General features: G+C 45.8%; 1 protein-coding gene across 1 annotated transcript in view; it reads right to left on the bottom strand.

Annotated features, from left to right (window-relative positions):
• TSPAN5 (tetraspanin 5) overlaps window positions 1-20721 on the bottom strand; it is a 176268-nt gene that overhangs the window by 71878 nt on the left and 83669 nt on the right. The window contains exon 2 of the mRNA XM_040418180.1: window positions 17440-17490. Within this exon, the coding sequence (XP_040274114.1) occupies window positions 17440-17490 (51 nt within the window). The remainder of the gene's footprint in view (window positions 1-17439; window positions 17491-20721) is intronic.

Raw genomic sequence — 20721 nt, forward strand, 5'->3', positions numbered from 1 at the left:
ATGGCATGTTTCTCCCATTGCCTCTGTCTGATGGTGTGCAGATTTCCTCATTTGCTTATACACCTGTTGTTTTTGATTGCTGCATAGCTAGTTGGGTTTTCAGGTGGGCGTCGGCCCGTCAGCCGTTCAGCCAACTCCACGGCACCGTGGCAATCCGACTTTCGTGTCTCGTCGCCCAGCTTCGGGCCGCTTAAACGCAGGCGCAAGCACCTTTACAAAAAAAAAAAAAAAAAATTTTGTGATGTGTATACTTATTCTGCTTAATTCATGCGAACAGGTCTATTTTCTACGGTTGATTCCTTCTGTTCTTCTTCTCACATCAGCATCGTGTCCGGTTTGGTAAGGTCCTCCTTCTTTGACGCCGTTTGTTTCACTGTCACACGTCTCCTTTTTCTCCGTACCTCCGCTGTCAGGTGCTCACCAGGATTAGTTACCTTTGCATGCCGGTTTTTGCAGTGCCGGTGGTGGTGTCTAAACACGGGTGTTAGTCAAACTTGTACCAAACGGTGTTAGTGACGGTCCGTCGTTTTGCTTGCTTTTCAGTCTGCTCATGTCTCACGTGTCAGATATCGTGGATGCTTCGGGTGAAGACTTGGGTTCCAGGGAATCGGAATCCGGCAGCATTCCATCTCTGCGTAATTGGACTGTGCCCAAACTCATGTCTGAACTAAACAAGAGAGGCATTCCTTTTCCGGCCACTGCCCGGAAGGCGGAGTTGTACAGGCTGCTGGGGTCCACCCCTGCAGGACCTAGTCATCGAGAGGTCTCTATGGCCACGGTTCAGACCTCCTTGACGCAGCTCCATATCATGCTGAACAGCCTCACCTCCTCTATGTCTGGGGTGCAATCCAGGTTGGAGTCGGTTGAGACTAGGGTCACTGGCTTATCTGCACCCGCCACTCTGTTGCCAGTAGCAACGGCTCCTGTTGCTAGTACCTCAGGTAACTTTGTTACAGTGCCCAACGTCACTCCAGCCCATTTCATTCCTGCTAATATTAAGAAGGACATCCTCGATGGCAGAGACGTGAACCTAGCCTCCCTCCTAATTGCCACTCGTGACCTGTCAGATAACAGGGTCATTGCATGCGGCGATGTCTCTGTTGTCCTGAAGGGGCGCGATCTCAGGCTTAGCAGGAAATTAACAATTCCGGAGTTTGTACTCGCCTTTAGTCTCTACCGAGATATCGTCTGTTCAGTACGGCCAGACAGGAGAGAGGAATTGGACCTCTATCTGTTCAGGGTCACTGAATTGGGATATAAGTACGCAGGCTTCGGGTTTTATGACTACCATTGCTCGTTCTCTGCAAAGGCAGCAGCTGCGCTCTGTCAGTTCCAGTTTACCACCAACTGGGCTAACATTGACACAGAAATTTTCTGCAGGCACTTCGCTGGCCTTAAAGCCCCAGCGTGTTCTTCGTGCCAATCTATCTATCACACAGGAGAATGGTGTCATAATGCCGCGAGTGCCCCGAGGTCCAATTCTTCTCCCCCTATCCCTGGTCCGTCGACTGGCGTCCAGCAGAATCCTACGGTAGACAAACTCGGCCGCCCAATCAAGTACCTAGGCAGGTCACAAATTTGTAATAACTTTAATTTCGCTACTTGCAATTATAGTCAGTGCCGTCTGTTACACATTTGCGTTAACTGCTTCCGAGCCCACCCGAAGGTTGCGTGCTCATTAAAAACCGATAAACATTACATGAGTGTGGTAAATGTAGACCTCCTTGAACTTTACTTGCAGGAACATGAGGATGCTTCCTTTCGCGACTTTCTTGTGTCAGGCTTCAGTAATGGTTTTCATACAGGTCTTGTAGCGTTACCGGACGACACCTATGAGTGTAGAAACCTGCAATCTGCGTCACACAACCCAGGGTCCATAGATAGGCTCCTCCAGTTGGAGTTAGACAAAGGGTACATCATCGGCCCCTTTTCGTCTTCCCCGTTCGAACGCTGGAGGGTCAGCCCCATAGGGGTAGTCACGGGAAAGTTCAGCCACAAAGAAAGGTTGATTTTCGATCTGTCAGCTCCCCATGGGTTAACTACACCCAGTCTGAATTCGCTCATTCCAGCTGAGGAGGTCAGCATGGTGTACGCCTCCATCGATCAGGCTATTGCACTCATCCTTGCCACAGGCCCTGGGGCGATCCTGTCTAAAGCGGACATTTCCGACGCTTTTAAGTTGATGCCGATCAGGCCAGAGCTATGGCAGTGGCACGGGATCAAGTGGAATTCCCTTTATTATTTCGCAACTAAGTTGACTTTCGGGTCCCGTAGCAGCCCTTGGATTTTCGATCAGCTGGCGAAAGCCTTGCATTGGATCCTTGAGAACAGGTTTGGTTGTGAACATGTCATACATTACTTGGACGATTTTTTGCTGATCGAATCTCCACAGGGCTCGCGGCGCGATCTCCAGAGCCTGTTAGCATGCTTCGCTCAGTTGGGGATCCTCGTTTCCCCCAAAAAAGTGGATGGTCCTGCGACCACCATCACCTTCCTGGGCATCGTTTTAGACACAGAGAGCATGTCAGCTAGGTTGCCGGAAGATAAGTTGGTTAGGGTCCGGGCAGTCATTCACGGTTTCGTCACTGGTAGGGTCACCACCAAGGTAGAACTGCAGTCTTTGTTAGGCATGTTGAATTTTGCCATGCGCGTCATCCCTCAGGGTAGGTCTTTTGTAGCCAGGTTGTTACCACTTCTCTCAGCAGCCCCCTCTCAGGATAGTCCAGTATTCCTGGACACTCAAGCGCAAGCAGATTTGAGCATGTGGGACCACTTCTTGAGCCATTGGAACGGCGTGTCCATGTTTGTCCCGGCGGTCTCGCACAGCTCCCCCGTCATATTCTCCAGCAGCGGGGTCAGCACTGGTTTCGCTGCTATTTTTGGCTCTCATTGGCTGAATGGGGCGTGGCCGGAGGAGTTGTGCCAGGCCGCTGGAGCTTCCCAGGCGACGGAGGCTAGGGACTTGTATCCCGTGGTAGCAGCGACGCAGGTTTGGGGTAACCTTTGGTCAGGCCGTACCGTGGTCTTTGTCTCGGATAGCCCCTCCACCGTGGCTATCCTTGACAGTGGCAAATCCAGGTCTCAACTGACCATGTCCTTGATGAGACGTCTGGTTCAGTTGTCACTCCTACACAATTTCTTGTTCTGTGGCTCCCTCGTACATGATGCGCAGGTAGTAGCAGTCGACGCGCTAGCTAAGCAGAATTACTCTTTGTTTTCTCAGGTTTGCCCCGAAGCCGACACGTCGAGGACCCCGTCTCCTCATCCGTCCGCACTCATCCTCAGCTGAACAAATTCTTAGCCGCGGCTCATGGGCTGTTTGCCAGGTCACTCTCGGCTAATACCGCCAGGGCGTATAACACTGGCTGGCGGTTGTACTGCAAATTCCAGCGGGAACACCCTCAAGGCGGCCTTGACCATGTTGATTTCATATTATCATTTATCGGGTACTGTCATGTGCACAGGCACCTGTCGCACAGCACCGTCAAAACCTACCTGTCGGGGGTCCAACACCATCTGTCCCTCTCCCATCCAGGAAGAACATCGTTGTTTTCCAGTCACATGGTCAAGGCCACGCTGAAGGGTCTACAGAAATGTACCCCAGGGGTCAGCCCCCGTAGACAGCCCATTTCCGGCCCAGTGTTCCGAGGCATGTCCGATCTGCTAGATCTAAGCCCCTTCGGAGTTCTACAAAGCCTAGTGCTCAAAACTGCCATCTACCTTGCCTTTTACGGATTCATGAGGCCGGGGGAATTCACGTCACTGTCATTTAGTGGCCCCTTCCTAGCCCGCCGTCAGCTGGCCCCTAGCCCGGAGGGCTTCATCTTGTCCCTGCCTGTGACCAAGACCTCCCAGTCAGGTCCCCCCGTCCAAATCAAATTCTTCCCCACTTCTCACAAATGGTGTCCGGTCCACGTCCTGCAGAAATTGTCAGAGGCACTGGCCGATCGCGGCGCTGATACCCCCTTGTTACCCTTCGGGTCAGCAGCTTTGTCCACCTCCCAATTCACAGCGCACACGCGTATACTCGCGGCCAACCTAGGGCTGGACCCCCTCACGGTGTCAGGACATTCGTTCAGGATAGGGGCAGCCTCGGCCGCTTCTAGGAATCAGGTGCCTACGCACATCATACGTAAGTTGGGTCGGTGGCGCTCCTCTTGTTACAGCCGATATGTTCCAAACCCTGTCAGCGAGATTCATTGTGCCTTTCAGAATTTGGTGTTATGATTTGTCAATAAACACGCTTTGTATTCTCATGCTGGGTTTTTGGCCTCTTTCAGGTGTACTCTCGACGGAAGCGGTTATGGCACAACTCAAGCCGCTAGTTCTGATGGGACGTACCTTAGAGGGATAGGTTCTTTCCACATTTAGCCCCGACCACAAGTATTAAGGCCGATTCATTGGCCTGCATTTGTGGGAGGGGCGCCCTGCCCTATATCTTGCACGCACCTCTCTCCAGGGGACGGACGGCAGCAGTGTTCCCCTCCCAGCCCGCCCTTTTCCTTTTACTCTCCCATAGGGTATGCCCTCTTTCAGGTGTACTCTCGACGGAAGCGGTTATGGCACAACTCAAGCCGCTAGTTCTGATGGGACGTACCTTAGAGGGATAGGTTCTTTCCACATTTAGCCCCGACCACAAAGATAATACCGCAGCATGCTGCGGTATTATCTCCGTCCTGAAAAGTAAAAAAGACTGAACTGAAGACATCCTGATGCATCCTGAACGGATTTCTCTCCATTCAGAATGCATTAGGATAAAACAGATCAGTTATTTTCCGGTATTGAGCCCCTATGACGGAACTCAATGCAGGAAAAGATTAACGCTAGTGTGAAAGTACCCCAACACAGTATCAGTGTAACCAACAGCATAAATCATAGTGCAAGTTAACTCTTCAAATCACAATATGGTAGGGTGCTGATGGCTTTGCATAGTAGCAATAGGGGCAAATGTTCACAAACATTCATACGGCAAAGAACCCTTGCCCCAGGGCACTATGGAAGCAAGAAAGACAAAAATACCATCTAATTAAAAAATGTCAGGAGCAAAAAAAACTTGTGTGCCTTGCATTTCATATTCCCCACAGACCTTCAGCTAATATATGAATCTGGCGTATTTACTGCAAAAAAGCACAGCAAATGTAAAAATTAAAATGTAAAAGTGCAGAAAAACACCACTAAAACTACATGTGAAAGCACCCTAACAGAAGAAAAGTAGAGCCCATTTTCTGAAAGCCTAGAGCTTTGTACACATTTTCGACACAAAAAAAGAACCTTTTCATTGTTATTTCATGAGAAACTAGCTATCAGCAGAAGCTAGCAAAAATGACCACTGAAACCCACCAGGGTGGCCAGGATTAGAGAAAGATTTATAGGGAAATGTATTAAAACTGATGTTTCTTATGCCAGTCTCAATAACAAAACAATGTGACATACAATAGGTCAGAATAATTAAGAAGTAATAATTCAAGCGCATTTTTGGAAGTTACATGCGCCAGAAAATAAAATCTACACCTGCAAGTGAGTGGGCATAGATTTCAGGTGTAATGTGTGCCAGCTTTTCAGCGCACATGTTGTTAATAAAGTCGAGCCACAAAAAAGTGTACCAGAGAAGGGGGAAAAAAGTGACAAATTTTGTCAAAAAATTGGATTTTTATGCGACAGATTTCCAGTGTACAAGCTTAATACATTCCATTCTTTTTCAGAAATACTGCCACTCTTGTCCATGGGCTGTGTCTGGTATTGCACCTCAGCCACAAAAATTTGCAGCCCAACAACTCCGTAAATAAGGAGAGTGAAAATACTGTGAAATACCTAATACTGACAGCCGCTGCGGGAGGATACTTTTATTTACTGATAGGAATGCTTAAAAAAAAAGCCTACAATATATTATATACTACAAAATCTAAAATGTATAATAGTGTACAACAGTATTGATTCGCAATAACTTGGTGTCGGGAAAAATTCTTGACATGGACATACTACAAATGGATTTTATTCTAGGCCATCGCTCCAGGAATAAATATGATTCACTGCATAGAGGCAATCTTGTGCCAGGCAGACAGCCTGCATTTCACGAAGGCCTTTCATTTTAACATACTCCATCTTCTTAGGTTTCTACTAAATACAAAACCTAGAATTTCCTTCACTTTAAATTAGTCGTATCTGATTGACTAGACTGGAATTGGAAACCTGTAAGTACAATGAAAGGAGAAAAATGTAATTACGCAGGAAAGCGGGACTTGACATGATGGAGACGTTTTTTAAAATGTGTCAAAGACGCAAATATATTTAAAGAGAATCTGTCTGTTCCCATACACTGTCCTCACTAAGGGCAGCATAGTGTAGTGAAAAACTCACTGACGTCAGCAGCTTGTCACTGCTGTGCCAACGATAATCAGTTTCATAGAACTGACCTTAAAGAGGTTGTCCAGGTTCAGAGCTGAACCCGGACATCCCTCCATTTTCACCCCGGCAGCCCCCCTGACTTGAGCATCGGAGCAGTTCATGCTCCGATGCTCTCCCTTGCGCAGGGCAAAGGCATTTTTTGGAGATCCGGTGACGTACCGGGGCTCTCCATGGGGCTGCCAGGAAGCCCAGTGATGTCACCGGCACTGATGGGCGGGATTTACCGCTGCCCTAGCCAGTAAAACGGCAGTGTGTTATTGAAAACAAAAAAGAGACCTTGCACTGCGCGATTTAGCGCAGGGCAAGGGAGTGCATCGGAGCATGGGATGCTCCAATGCTAGGCTCAGGGGGGCTGCCTGGGTGAAAATAAGGGTATGTCCGGGTTCAACTCTGAACCCGGACAACCCCTTTAACTCTGCATCAGATAGCGCCTGAGAGAGATGAGTCCGATGTTGCATGATGCCCTTGCCTTACCCCACCATCAGTCCTCTTCCTGTCTAGAGGCTGGGAGAGCAAAGGCAGCGTGCAACACCTTTGCACCCCATGACATAATAGTACGCGAGAGGTGTATGGAGCAGAGTCATTACCTGATCTCGCTCCATATACGGTATTTGCCGGCTGAGTATTACACCTGGGACCCAGCCACAATGACTAACTGATCCTGATCGGTTACTATGACAGGTCTGTCATAGCGAGCTGCCTGTAAAGCCATACCTGAGGCACAGCCTGACAGTCAGCCTGTCAGAATCCCATAGACTGCAATAGATTTCTAATGAATAAAAATAAAAAACAAAAAAAATATTTTCCTGCGCAGGGAATGCCGTAACAGGAAAAAAAAATTCCCAATTCTCCATTTTCCGTCACCTTGACCTGCCCCAAAAAAATTTATAAAAAGAGATTGAAAAGTTGTTTGTACTCCAAAATGATACCAATAAAAAAATACAGCTTGTCCTGCAAAAACAAGTCGTCACACAGTATTATAGACAAAAGCAAATAAAAGTTAGTTTTTTCAAAGTTTTTTTTTTTTTTTAAGTAGTAAAACAAAATAAAAATTATATAAATTTGGTATCACCATAATCGTACATAATCGTAAAACAACTACTCTTCTACTGGATACCAGCCAATTTTTGAGTGAAATCATGGGGGTTAACTGTGAAGATGATTGCATACTAGTCACATTCGATGTGTATAGTCTGAATTCTTCGATACACCATGATAAAGGTTTACGGGCAATTACTTGGTTACTTGACAATAATACCTAGGAACAAGGAAAAAAAAAATTTTTTTGACCATCGTGTTGCAACAAAACTACTTTCTCTTTCAACATACCGTACAGACCAAAAGTTTGGACACACCTTCTCATTCAAAGAGTTTTCTTTATTTTCATGACTATGAAGGCATCAAAACTATGAATTAACACATGTGGAATTATATACATAACAAACAAGTGTGAAACAACAGAAAATATGTCATATTCTAGGTTCTTCAAAGTAGCCACCTTTTGCTTTGATTACTGCTTTGCACACTCTTGGCATTCTCTTGATACACAAATTGCTATATGTCGTGGTTCGAGAAGAAATTCATTTATCCTAATGAGCTGTACAAACAGCATTGTATATTGTATGTTATGGTGAAGATTTATCGACGACCTATTTTGCATATGGCGGGGTGACATACGATCCCTCTGGGACTTTACAGATTTCCTCAAATCTGTGTGGAGGGAACTAGAATTTGCGTTACATTAGGACAATATTAAGGTCAATTTCTTGGACACCTGGGTCATCAAAAATGGTAGTGGTGGCTTGTATACAGACTTGTATACAAAGGCAAAAGACTGTAATAGTCTGTTGCACTACATGAGTAACCATCCCCCTGAGACAAAAAAATCACTCCCCTTCTCACAATACCAAAGGTTTAATCGGATAGTCAGCCAGGAGGACTCTAGGGAGCTGACTCTTGATGAAATGTCATCTAAATTTAAGGAACGGGGCTAGAGTAGAGTACTTCAGGAACAAAGACAAAAGCTCCTATAACCCAGAGAAGATAAAAAAACAACAACCCCCCATTCCCCTGGTAGTCAGATATCACTCTTGGATATATAAAGTCCAATCAGTAATTAACCGACATATTCTCCCCAAATCCTACCCACAGGTGACTGAATTTCAATCCCCACCAATGGTGTGCTATAAACAGTCAGAGAATATCAGGGACAAAATTGTTAAAGCAGGGACAGCAGGTGGGGGACAGCAGGTTTGATACATCGGAACTAAAGCCAAGTTCAGATTGCTATTTTAAAGGGGTTGTCCCACAAAAAATATTCTACGGTTTTCAAACTACCGTATTTTCCGGCGTATAAGACAACTTTCTAACACTAAAAATTATTTTCAAAAGCCGGGGGTCGTCTTATGCGCCGAGTATACCCAGATCCGATGGTATATTCTAACCCCCAGGCGTTCCCATGGTGACGGGGAGGCTTGCCTGGGGGTTAGAATATACAGGGCCCCGCTGCTCACAGCAGTATACATTTATAAACTGTAATCTGTAACTTTAACTTTAAATCAGCGGTCATGTCTTTACTACCTTACTCCCAGCTCCGGTAAAATGCAGTGCGGGCGGCGCTCACTCATTGACGTCACGCGCCTGCTCCTCCCACTAGGCGGCGCAGGCGCGTGACGTCAGTGAGTGAGCGCCACCCGCACTGCCTGTTACTGGAGCTGAGAGTAATGTAGTAAAGACATGAGTGCTGATTTAAAGTTAAAGTTACAGATTACAGTTTATAAATGTATACTCCTGTGAGCGGCAGGGAGGGGGATCTGTGGATGTCACTGTTATGGGGAGGGGGATCTGTGGATGACACTGTTATAGGGAGGTGGACCTGTGGATGATACATATAGCATAAGATGCTATATAGTGTCTTCAACTGATCCCCCTCCCAATAATAGTGCCATCCACAGATCCCCTCCATAACAGTGCCATCCACAGATCCCCTCCATAACAGTGTCATCCACAGATCCCCCTCCATAACAGTGTCATCCACAGATCCCCCTCCCCATAACAGTGCCATCCATAGATCCCCCTCCCATAACAGTGCCATCCACAGATCCCCTCCATAACCCAGATCCCCTCCACATCTCTCTATTGAATACACATACAAGTTCAGCAGAATCAAACATGTATGTGCATGGAGGAACCAGGAGGGATTTGGGAGAGATAACTGTTGAATGTGTAAGGCCGCACTAAGAAAACAGGAAATATCATCCTATAGTATGTTCCTCTGGCTAGTGTGAAAACAGGAATATCTCTATACTTTCTTATACTTTTATTGTCACATAAAAATACCACCAAATAAAAAAAAAAAGTGGATGATAAATTATCCCCAGTTTTGTCACTTTAAAGGGGATGGGCACTTTCTAGTTAGTGTTGACCAATGTGTTTGTGAGATATGTGTCACTTTCTAGTAGCCTTTGTTGAAATTCAGCACCATTTTCTAGATTTAATAAGGTATACTCCCTTATTTACAAAGTCTTTTGTGCTGTCCACACAGAGGTCCTGTCCATAAGATGGCCGCTGATGGATGGTCATGTGATCCAGCAAGTCACCTCCATGTGATGTCTCCTCCATTCAAACACACTGCACCTGCCCTAAACTCCCAACAGTGCAAGCATAGATGGCAGGCACAGTGTATTAGACTAGTGGAGACCTCACATGGAGGTGATTTGCTGGATCACATGACCCTCCATCAGCGGCCATCTTATGGACAGGACCTCTGTGTGGACAGCACAAAGGATAATGTAAACAAGGGGGCATATCTTATTAAATCTAGAAAACAGTGTAGAATTTCAACAAGGTATACATCTGTAAGTGCTATATAATCATCTCACAAACACATTGGTCAACAATAACCAGAAAGTGGTCGACCTCTTTAAATAGTCATTAATCTTTCTGACTAACCACCCCCAGACAGAACATTTGTGAAACACAGATCAGGTTCTTATTTGGATGTTACTATTGTGATATAACTTTTTCCACCTAATCTTCATTCTCTCTACATCTGCTGGTGCCAATAATCTGTTTGCAAATTACCCTACTATGGGCCTCGCTCGTAAAAATGTCAATGTGATGTTTCTTTCTCCTTGCATTTAAATATGTTAATTGTGTGTACAATTCCAAATAGTGAAGTCCAGAAAAAAAGAGCAATCTTGACCACACCATGGAAAAGTAAGGCATAAACCTTACAGTCACTGCTCTTTGATTACATAGACTAGCACTTCAACAAAAAAGCACTGAAAAGTGTAAATGAAAATGAGTCATTACATTGGCAACTACCATGGGGCCATTTGCCATCTGCTCCTTTTGGCCAAATCCATTAGCTGCCTGTGGCTTATAGATAAAAGCGGTTCTTTGCTGTCAGTTACAATGTCATTGAAGCAGAAACGTGGAATACATTTTTTTTAAAAATGAACGAAAGAAAGAAGGTGTAAATTCTGCAAACTTTGCAGAGTGAACACTGAAGCAGTGTTCTCAAACTTCTTTAAGCCTGGACACATCTCAATAACACTCGTTTGTAAATGAATTTTAGTGTGAACTTTTTATAAGCAAAAATCAAAACAAAAAATATTCCAAAAAATTCAAAAAACATATAAAAACATAGCACTGTAAATCATCCTCATCCCCAGGACCAGTGCAAAGATGTGAAGAGCAATGCTAAAAGGTGCGCTTGACCTACAGTATATAGCGCCTAGGAGAAAATATTAGGAAAATATTAGGCAAAAATGCTATAGGTTCTGTTGTAGGCAGACAAGTTTGTCACACGCAGTGGGAGGGACACTACTTGGTCAACTATTATCTGTCATCCATTTCATATATAGTAACTCCTTATACGTATGACACTAAAAGCAACATACAATGGAATAGTATTTCTATATAAGCGAAGTAAAACAAAACAAAAAAATGGTCAACACTCCAAAGAGAGGTAACAAGCCACAAACATACTTAGAAATCAGGTCTGGAAAAGCACACGAAGTACACAAGTGAGGCGAACAACCTATACCAGGGGTCTGCAACCTTTAAGACATAAAGAGCCACTTGGACCCGTTTCCGAAGGAAAAAAAAAACTAGGAGCCGCAAAACCATTGCGACATTTAAAACAAATATAACACTGCATATATTGTTTCTTACCTTAATGCTATATACAGGATCGTGCAGTCAGCTGTCAATCTGAAGAAAAAAAGGACTTTTTCACTTAACAATGTAAAATATATTTTTGCAAATTAATAGCTAATTAAAATATTTAAGTTACCTTTACCAGACCCCCCCCCCCATCATGTGGCAGTAATACCAGACCCCCCCAATCATGTGCCAGTAATACCAGACCCCCCTCCAATCATGTGCCAGTAATACCAGACCCCCCTCCAATCATGTGCCAGTAATACCAGACCCCCCTCCAATCATGTGCCAGTAATACCAGACCCCCCTCCAATCATGTGCCAGTAATACCAGACCACCCTCCAATCATGTGCCAGTAATACCAGACCCCCCTCCAATCATGTGCCAGTAATACCAGACCCCCCTCCAATCATGTGCCAGTAATACCAGACCCCCTCCAATCATGTGCCAGTAATACCAGACCACCCTCCAATCATGTGCCAGTAATACCAGACCCCCCTCCAATCATGTGCCAGTAATACCAGACCCCCCTCCAATCATGTGCCAGTAATACCAGACCCCCCTCCAATCATATGCCAGTAATACCAGACCCCCCTCCAATCATGTGCCAGTAATACCAGACCCCTCCTCCAATCATGTGCCAGTAATACCAGACCCCTCCTCCAATCATGTGCCAGTAATACCAGACTTCTCCTCCAATCATGTGCCAGTAATACCAGACCCCCTCCAATCATGTGCCAGTAATACCAGACCCCCCTCCAATCATGTGCCAGTAATACCAGACCCCTCAATCATGTGCCAGTAATACCAGACCCCCCTCCAATCATGTGCCAGTAATACCAGACCCCCCCAATCATGTGCCAGTAATACCAGACCCCCCAATCATGTGCCAGTAGTAATACCAGAACCCCCCCCCCAATCATGTGCCAGTAGTAATACCAGACCCCCCCCAATCATGTGCCAGTAGTAATACTAGACCCCCCCCAATCATGTGCCAGTAGTAATACCAGGCCCCCCCCCCCAATCATGTGCCAGTAGTAATACCAGACCCCCCCCCAATCATGTGCCAGTAATTCCAGGCCCCCCCAAAATTCCCCAATCATGTGCCAGTATAATACCAGGGCCCCCCCCCCCAATTATGTGCCAGACTGGCAGTTAAAAAAAAAAAAATTAACACTTATACTTACCTCTTTGGAGCGACTCCAGCGCTGTACGGCTCAAGCGGCGCAATGACGTCATCACGCCGCCTACGCTGACCTCTGAAACGCCTAGTAGTGCCAGCAGCCTATCAGAGGAACAGGAAAGGGACACACCTCCCTGCCCTGCTCCTCCGCACAGCCTTCTGTTTGTATCGCTGTCCTGAGGACGGCGATACAAACAGATCACAATGGAAGCGCTCATCTCAGACCACCCTCCAATCATGTGCCAGTAATACCAGACCCCCCTCCAATCATGTGCCAGTAATACCAGACCCCCCTCCAATCATGTGCCAGTAATACCAGACCCCCTCCAATCATGTGCCAGTAATACCAGACCACCCTCCAATCATGTGCCAGTAATACCAGACCCCCCTCCAATCATGTGCCAGTAATACCAGACCCCCCTCCAATCATGTGCCAGTAATACCAGACCCCCCTCCAATCATATGCCAGTAATACCAGACCCCCCTCCAATCATGTGCCAGTAATACCAGACCCCTCCTCCAATCATGTGCCAGTAATACCAGACCCCTCCTCCAATCATGTGCCAGTAATACCAGACTTCTCCTCCAATCATGTGCCAGTAATACCAGACCCCCTCCAATCATGTGCCAGTAATACCAGACCCCCCTCCAATCATGTGCCAGTAATACCAGACCCCTCAATCATGTGCCAGTAATACCAGACCCCCCTCCAATCATGTGCCAGTAATACCAGACCCCCCCAATCATGTGCCAGTAATACCAGACCCCCCAATCATGTGCCAGTAGTAATACCAGACCCCCCCCAATCATGTGCCAGTAGTAATACTAGACCCCCCCCAATCATGTGCCAGTAGTAATACCAGGCCCCCCCCCCCAATCATGTGCCAGTAGTAATACCAGACCCCCCCCCAATCATGTGCCAGTAATTCCAGGCCCCCCCAAAATTCCCCAATCATGTGCCAGTATAATACCAGGGCCCCCCCCCCCCAATTATGTGCCAGACTGGCAGTTAAAAAAAAAAAAATTAACACTTATACTTACCTCTTTGGAGCGACTCCAGCGCTGTACGGCTCAAGCGGCGCAATGACGTCATCACGCCGCCTACGCTGACCTCTGAAACGCCTAGTAGTGCCAGCAGCCTATCAGAGGAACAGGAAAGGGACACACCTCCCTGCCCTGCTCCTCCGCACAGCCTTCTGTTTGTATCGCTGTCCTGAGGACGGCGATACAAACAGATCACAATGGAAGCGCTCATCTCAGTGCCTGCCCAGCCGCCGCCGCCGCACACACACTGCCGCTGGCCTGGGGGGGATTTGATACCACGCTTCCTACGCCCATACCGGAGCCGCGGCAAAGGTTCAAAAGAGCCTATACCAAAAAACTACTGTAAGTAGATGTTGGTAAACATTAGAAACAAGGCAAGACACTTAGACATCATAAATATTAAATAATAAGAAAGTAAGAAGCTTTAATGCATCACCTTTGTTGCTTTGGAGGATGGAGATATCCTATTTTACAGAAGATTGTTTGTTCCGGACCAACAGAACGACAGACCAAACTCCTGGAATCATCTCAGAGACAGAAGAATGAGGGAGGTCTTGTGAATAAGACCTGGGAGTGTTAAAGGGGTTGTCCAGTCTATGGCAAAGCAGCAGCAAGCAAGAAGAGAGACGGGAGACTGCACATGCACACTGAGTGCGCCTTCCCTTCATGCAGCTGATCGGCCGGGGTGCCGGGTGTCGGACCACCGCCGATCTGGTCTTGATGACCTATCCTGAGAATAGGTCATCAATATTAAAAGCCTAGAGAACCCCTTTAAATAAAAAAGACATCAGATACTTAGCTCTTTCTCCAGCACCTTTCTTTGCACTGCATCTACAGGACCCACGGTTTGTATGCATCGTACCAGCATACATTGATTGAAAAAAATGGGTTGAGGACCATCGTAGTGGTGCAGAGAATGGCGCTGGAGAATGGGGCCAGGGGGCGTCCCAGAAAAATATTGTACACCGGTATCTTTCAAAAGGTTGAGCAGCTATATATAAAAAAAAAAAAAAGAGTGTGTGAGTGGAATACTGTGAAGGTAATGCACAAGGCTACTAGACTTCACAAGGCTTCTAGTCATACAGTATTGCAGAACTCGTCCAGGTCTCAAGGCTTCCAGCCCTTCTTCGTATCCCTGCTGCTTGCGAATAGGTCTGCGCCACTGAAGGAAATGCAGATCATGTTTGGCAATTGAGACTCCCCTGATGAACTGGACCATATAGTACAGTTTATTTGAAAGTGTATCTCTGTGGGGAGTTCCTGGAATTAACCTGTTAACTCAGGAACTGTTGAAGATGTGCAAGAAGTATGCCTCCATTTACACATGGATGACATATGCACTATTCAACTGTAATCTAATCTATGTGTGCGAGTTTCCTGCCCCTTGCACCTCACTACGAGACAACCTCAAGGGCACCCCACCTTCCAGACTCTAATCAGGGTGTGCCCCAGGAGAATAATAATATCAGGTGCACCCCATCTTCACTGTGCTTAAGGAGCAAGACAGCTATCGCTGTGAGTACTACCACTATCCGCCACTACTACCCATCCCATCTTCCCTCTACACTCCTCTCATCCGGGTCATTGCAATAACAGGCTGCTAAATGTGAGTAGATTTATAACAAAATGTGTATTTCATGATGGGTCTATGTCAATGAAACAAGTACCACGCAAAGTTACCATGAAAGGGCAATGTGTGTATATGGAACAAATGTGCATGTTAATGTATGTCCACCTTCCTATAATAGGGGAACGGGAGAAGTTACAGTGACGTGTAAATCCATGAAAGCAAGGAAGACAGGACTCGGAGGTTAATATGGAGAACTGTATATAGCTAATCATAGTATTAGACAAGAGTGTGAACGTGTTAGCAGCTTGACACTTTAACCTTTAGGAACAGAAGGTGGCACCTTGTCATTGTACACAATAGTGTAATTTATTATGAATAATTCTCTTGAATCTTTCTCCATTGTAGACTCACACAATAGTGATCCAATCAAGGTACATAACCTTGGACCATGTTTTGGTCCCAAAATATATAACCTTTTATGGTATTTATCAACATTTATCAACCTCGTCTACCATTTTGCTACTAATTATAAACCATAATGAATTTTCAGAGATGGGATGAAACAAGTCACAATGAAACCCCTTTCTGACATACGCCATACTGAAAAGTACTTATCGCCCGGCAAAAAATTCAGCCTTCATTCAGCTCCACAGATGTAAATATAAGAAGTTAAAGAGGTTTTCCGTTCCCAAAATCAAAATTATTTTTATGTGCTCCTAACACCCCTCACCATCCCTACATATGCCCCCAATACCTGTTTTTCATGTCTGAGCTTTCTTTCCCCCCTGGAAGACTTTCTCCCCTTCTTGTTTTGTTGAATACATAACTTTATTGAATTACATCCTTGCATCTGGATTGGGGGGGGGCTTGTATATGGGATCTTTCTGCTTTAAAGCCGCATGAACACACAGTGCATGTGAACAAGTTTCCGGAGGTGACGGCTCTTGGGGTCTCTACTGCAGATTGTCCCTCTATGAACCCTGCTATAAATCTATTTTATTTAGACATAAACCGCACTGCAATAACCAGCAATTACAAAGCGTCCTAAAAACTTCATGCAATACAATGAGAATGAGAATGCCACAATATATAACGCACGTTAACAAGAAAGTTTATGGAGGTCCTCAAATTCCAGCAATGTCTACCTCACTGCTCCATGTTATCAATGCCTGGAGAAAGAGCAATATACCAACCTTCCCCCTCCCCACAATGAATGGTCCCGGCCATCCTTTCTGAATACTCACACAGGACTGTAGGCATCAGCCCTCACTGCAGCACTACTGTCAGAGCTTCTTCAGCAATCTCCATAGCCACGCCCCAGGCTCTCCTCAGCCAGCTCGTAGCGGCTGATTAATGGCAGGTGCGCATGCGCTCTGTAATTGTGCCTACTGCGCCTGCGTTGGGGAAGAAGACGGAGGCCGGCGCTTCCACTTGCAGGAGGCGGTGACGTCATTAGTGACAATCTGTCTCCTGCTCAAGGCAGGAAGAGAAGAGCGGAAGACTAGGAGACGGACTTTGCCCAGAGGCACAGAAAAGCCATCTGGAGGGACCACGTGACCGGGAGGCAGATCTCAAGAACGGCTGCACTGTGGAAGGTAAGTATGTGAGCAATAATCTTTCCTCCACAGGTTAGCTTTTAATAGCCAAAAAAAGGTTAATCCCGGAGAACCCCTTTAAGGGGGGCAGAATTTATTTTTTGAAGCTTTAAAACTATAGGAATAAGTATAAAAATGTGGTATCGCTGTAATCATACTGACCCTCATAATAAAGGTAGCTTGTCATGTTTACCACACAAGGAACGGCATAAAAACAAAACCCATAAAATTATTGTGGAATTGTTTAAATTCAACCAATTTTAAAATTTTTGAATATTAATTTATGCCATTAGAAAATACAAGCTCTCATATGACTATGTGAATAGAAAAAAGGAAAATAGAGATCCAGGAAATGAACGAAAAATGAATGAAAAATGGCTGTAACAGGAAGGGATTAAAAATAAAATGATAGTGCTTTGCCTTTACCGTATGTATATTAGGTACATGAAACGTAATGCATATTATTTTCAACATACCTTTTCACTCCATGCCCATAGCCCGACTCCCAGAAAGGCGATTCCCAAAAACTGAAAAAGATTTTAAAAAAAAATTAATTGTTACAATGCTTAAAAAGTCACTGTACTTTCACACAATTTAATTTAATTTAATAGTGCCTAGTAAGAGAGACTCACAGAACGGCTCACAGGAAATGTCAGAGCTAGCTGAGATTGTGAGCTTGCTAAAACACTGCTTCTAAACATCACAGGAGCCCCTGCTTTTCTGTAAATCTGATCTCCCCCCCCCCCCTCCCCTTTTATCAGCTTTCTGAGCTCCCTAGAAGAAAACAAACAGAGGGAAATAAGGGAAGTGAGGTCACTGCATACAGTACTGGCACATTCAAGAGAAGGTAGACATCAACTACTTGTGAGAGAAATGCATCTAGCTGTGCTGCTGAAACAAGGAATATTATGGCTGAAAAAGACTTTAGGGAAGCCCAAACATAACTGTTTCTTCACAGATATGATTGTACAAAGAAGCACAGCCATTATACAAACTTTTTTTGAAAACTCAGGTAAATTTGTAAAGTCTTTATCATCAGCAAGATGTAAATTCCTGGAGATAATGTTTAGTTCATAAAAATGAGCATTACCATTAGCTGTCTTGCTGACAGTGAATTCATTGATACTTTTTCTACCAAAGTTACAATTATTGTTAGAGGAAGTCCTCCTAACATGGTCTTGGGATTTCAGCTTAAAAGGGGTTGTCCAGTCAACTTTCGCACAGACAGGTCACATGCACTGCTGCAGACAATCACTGGCCTCAGCTGTGATGTGTCCCGAAGTGGCATGTGACCCAGCAGAGGTTGACAGACAGTGACTGGAAGACCAGAGGACTGAAGCGAGGAGTAAGGGAGCCATAACAGAAGGGAGCAAATCAATATGGATTTCAACACAAGCATTACAAGTTGGGGTACAAATAAAAAAATAAAATCCTGAAAACCCCTTTAAAAGACCATACCCACCTTTGCTACCATTTATTTTAATTTTTTCAATGCTTCAAACAAGTCAGCTCACTAAAATAGTTCGACAGTTGCCTGAATTTCTTGAGTGTACTAATATTACAATTTCCACTTACTAGATCTCTGGAGATGGGTAGTTGATCAAGGGATGTATTCTGATTTGGATTCAGGAAGGCATTTTACTTCCCTAAGATGATGAATATTGGCTTCTACTTCATGAGGGCTTTTTGCCTTCCTCTGGATACACTTCGCCAAATAATAGGCTGAACAGCATGGAAGGATGTCTTTTTACTTGCGTTTGGGGTTCCGCTTGTGAGATCCGTTTGAGGGCTCTCACAAGCGGCCCCGAACGGATCCGTTCATCCCCAATGCATTCTGAATGGATAAGGATCCGTTCAGAATGCATCAGTTTGGCTCCGTTCCGCCTCCATTCCGCTCTGTGCCGTGCGGAGCCAAACGGATCCGTCCTGACTTACAATGCAAGTCAATGGGGACGGATCTGTTTGACGTTGATCAATATGGTGCAATTGCAAACGGATCCGTCCCCCATTGACTTTCAATGTAAAGTCAGGAGTCGCTATTAATATACCATCAGATCAGAGTTTTCTCCAATCCGATGGTATATTTTAACCATGGGAACGCCTCTATGCTAGAATATACCATCGGATTTGAGTTAGATCGTGAAAACTCAGATCCAACAGTATATTCTAACACAGAGGCGTTCCATAGTGATGGGGACGCTTCAAGTTAGAATATACTAAGAACTGTGTACATAACTGCCCCCTGCTGCCTGGCAGCACCCGATCTCTTACACAGGGTTGTGATCCGCACAATTAACCCCTCAGGTGCCGCACCTGAGGGGTTAATTGTGCGGATCTCAGCCCCCTGATCGGGTGCTGCCAGGCAGCAGGGGCCAGACCCCCCTCCCTCCCCAGTATTAAAAGCATTGGTGGCCAGTGTGGCCCCCCCTCCCTCCCTCCCCAGTATTAAAAGCATTGGTGGCCAGTGCGGCCCCCCCCCCCTCCCCAGTATTAAAAGCATTGGTGGCCAGTGCGGCCCCCCCCCCCTCCCTCCCTCCCCAGTATTAAAAGCATTGATGGCCAGTGCGGCCCCCTCCCTCCTCAGTATTAAAAGCATTGGTGGCCAGTGCGGCCCCCCTCCCTCCCCAGTATTAAAAGCATTGGTGGCAGTGGCCACAGGCTAACAACCCCCCTCCCCCCCATCATTGGTGGCAGCGGAGCGGCATTTCCGATCGGAGTCCCAGTTTAATCGCTGGGGCTCAGATCGGTTACCATTGCAGCCAGGACGCTACTGCAGTCCTGGCTGCCATGGTTACTTAGCTTATACTTACATGTGCTGTCTGTGGCCGGCCGGCGCTACTCCTACTGGTAAGTGACAGGTCTGTGCGGCGCATCTCTTACAGGGGGCCACCAATGCTTTTAATACTGGGGAGGGAGGGGGGTCTGGCCCCTGCTGCCTGGCAGCACCCGATCAGGGGGCTGAGATCCGCACAATTAACCCCTCAGGTGCGGCACCTGAGGGGTTAATTGTGCGGATCACAGCCCCCTGTAAGAGATCAGGTGCTGCCAGGCAGCAGGGGGCAGTTATGTACACAGTTCTTAGTATATTCTAACTTGAAGCAACCCCATCACCATGGGAACGCCTCTGTGTTAGAATATACTGTCGGATCTGAGTTTTCATTGTGAAAACTCAGATCTGAAAAAGCTGTTATGCAGACGGATCCGCACTGAACGGATACCATCGTTTGCATTTATAGGTGTGGATCCGTCTGTGCAGATACCAGACGGATCAGCCCCTAACGCAAGTGTGAAAGTAGCAAACTATCTTCTGTGAAAATGAAGCAACTTTGCAATATGTCTTAATTCAACATTTCCTACGGTGTTGCTTCTACAGCTGGTGATAAGAGGTTAGAAACAGATCCCGCACAACGATACTGTATTCTTGTAGTTTTATTTGCTTCCAGTTTTTGCCTACTTTATTCTAACATACATTTACTAGCTTAGCAAAAAGTAAGGGAAGGACAGAAGGGAGTCTGGCCATAGACTCAAACTGTACACGGTTTGTTTGTTGTCTGTTACCATGGAGACACATAGGTCTGTATAGGAGCTGTGGAAGCCAAACAGTAGGAAATGTCTAATTTCCACCTATGGCAGAGCTGTATCAGCCACTATTTTATATGCATTGGGACAGTTTAAAAAATAGCTGTGAACATCACAGCCTTGTACTGACATATGTCCAACATTGCTGGTGCTGTTGGGCAGGTCAATACATGATAAAG

Source organism: Bufo bufo, chromosome 2 (assembly GCF_905171765.1).
Source record: "Bufo bufo chromosome 2, aBufBuf1.1, whole genome shotgun sequence".
Taxonomy (NCBI): Eukaryota; Metazoa; Chordata; class Amphibia; order Anura; family Bufonidae; genus Bufo; species Bufo bufo.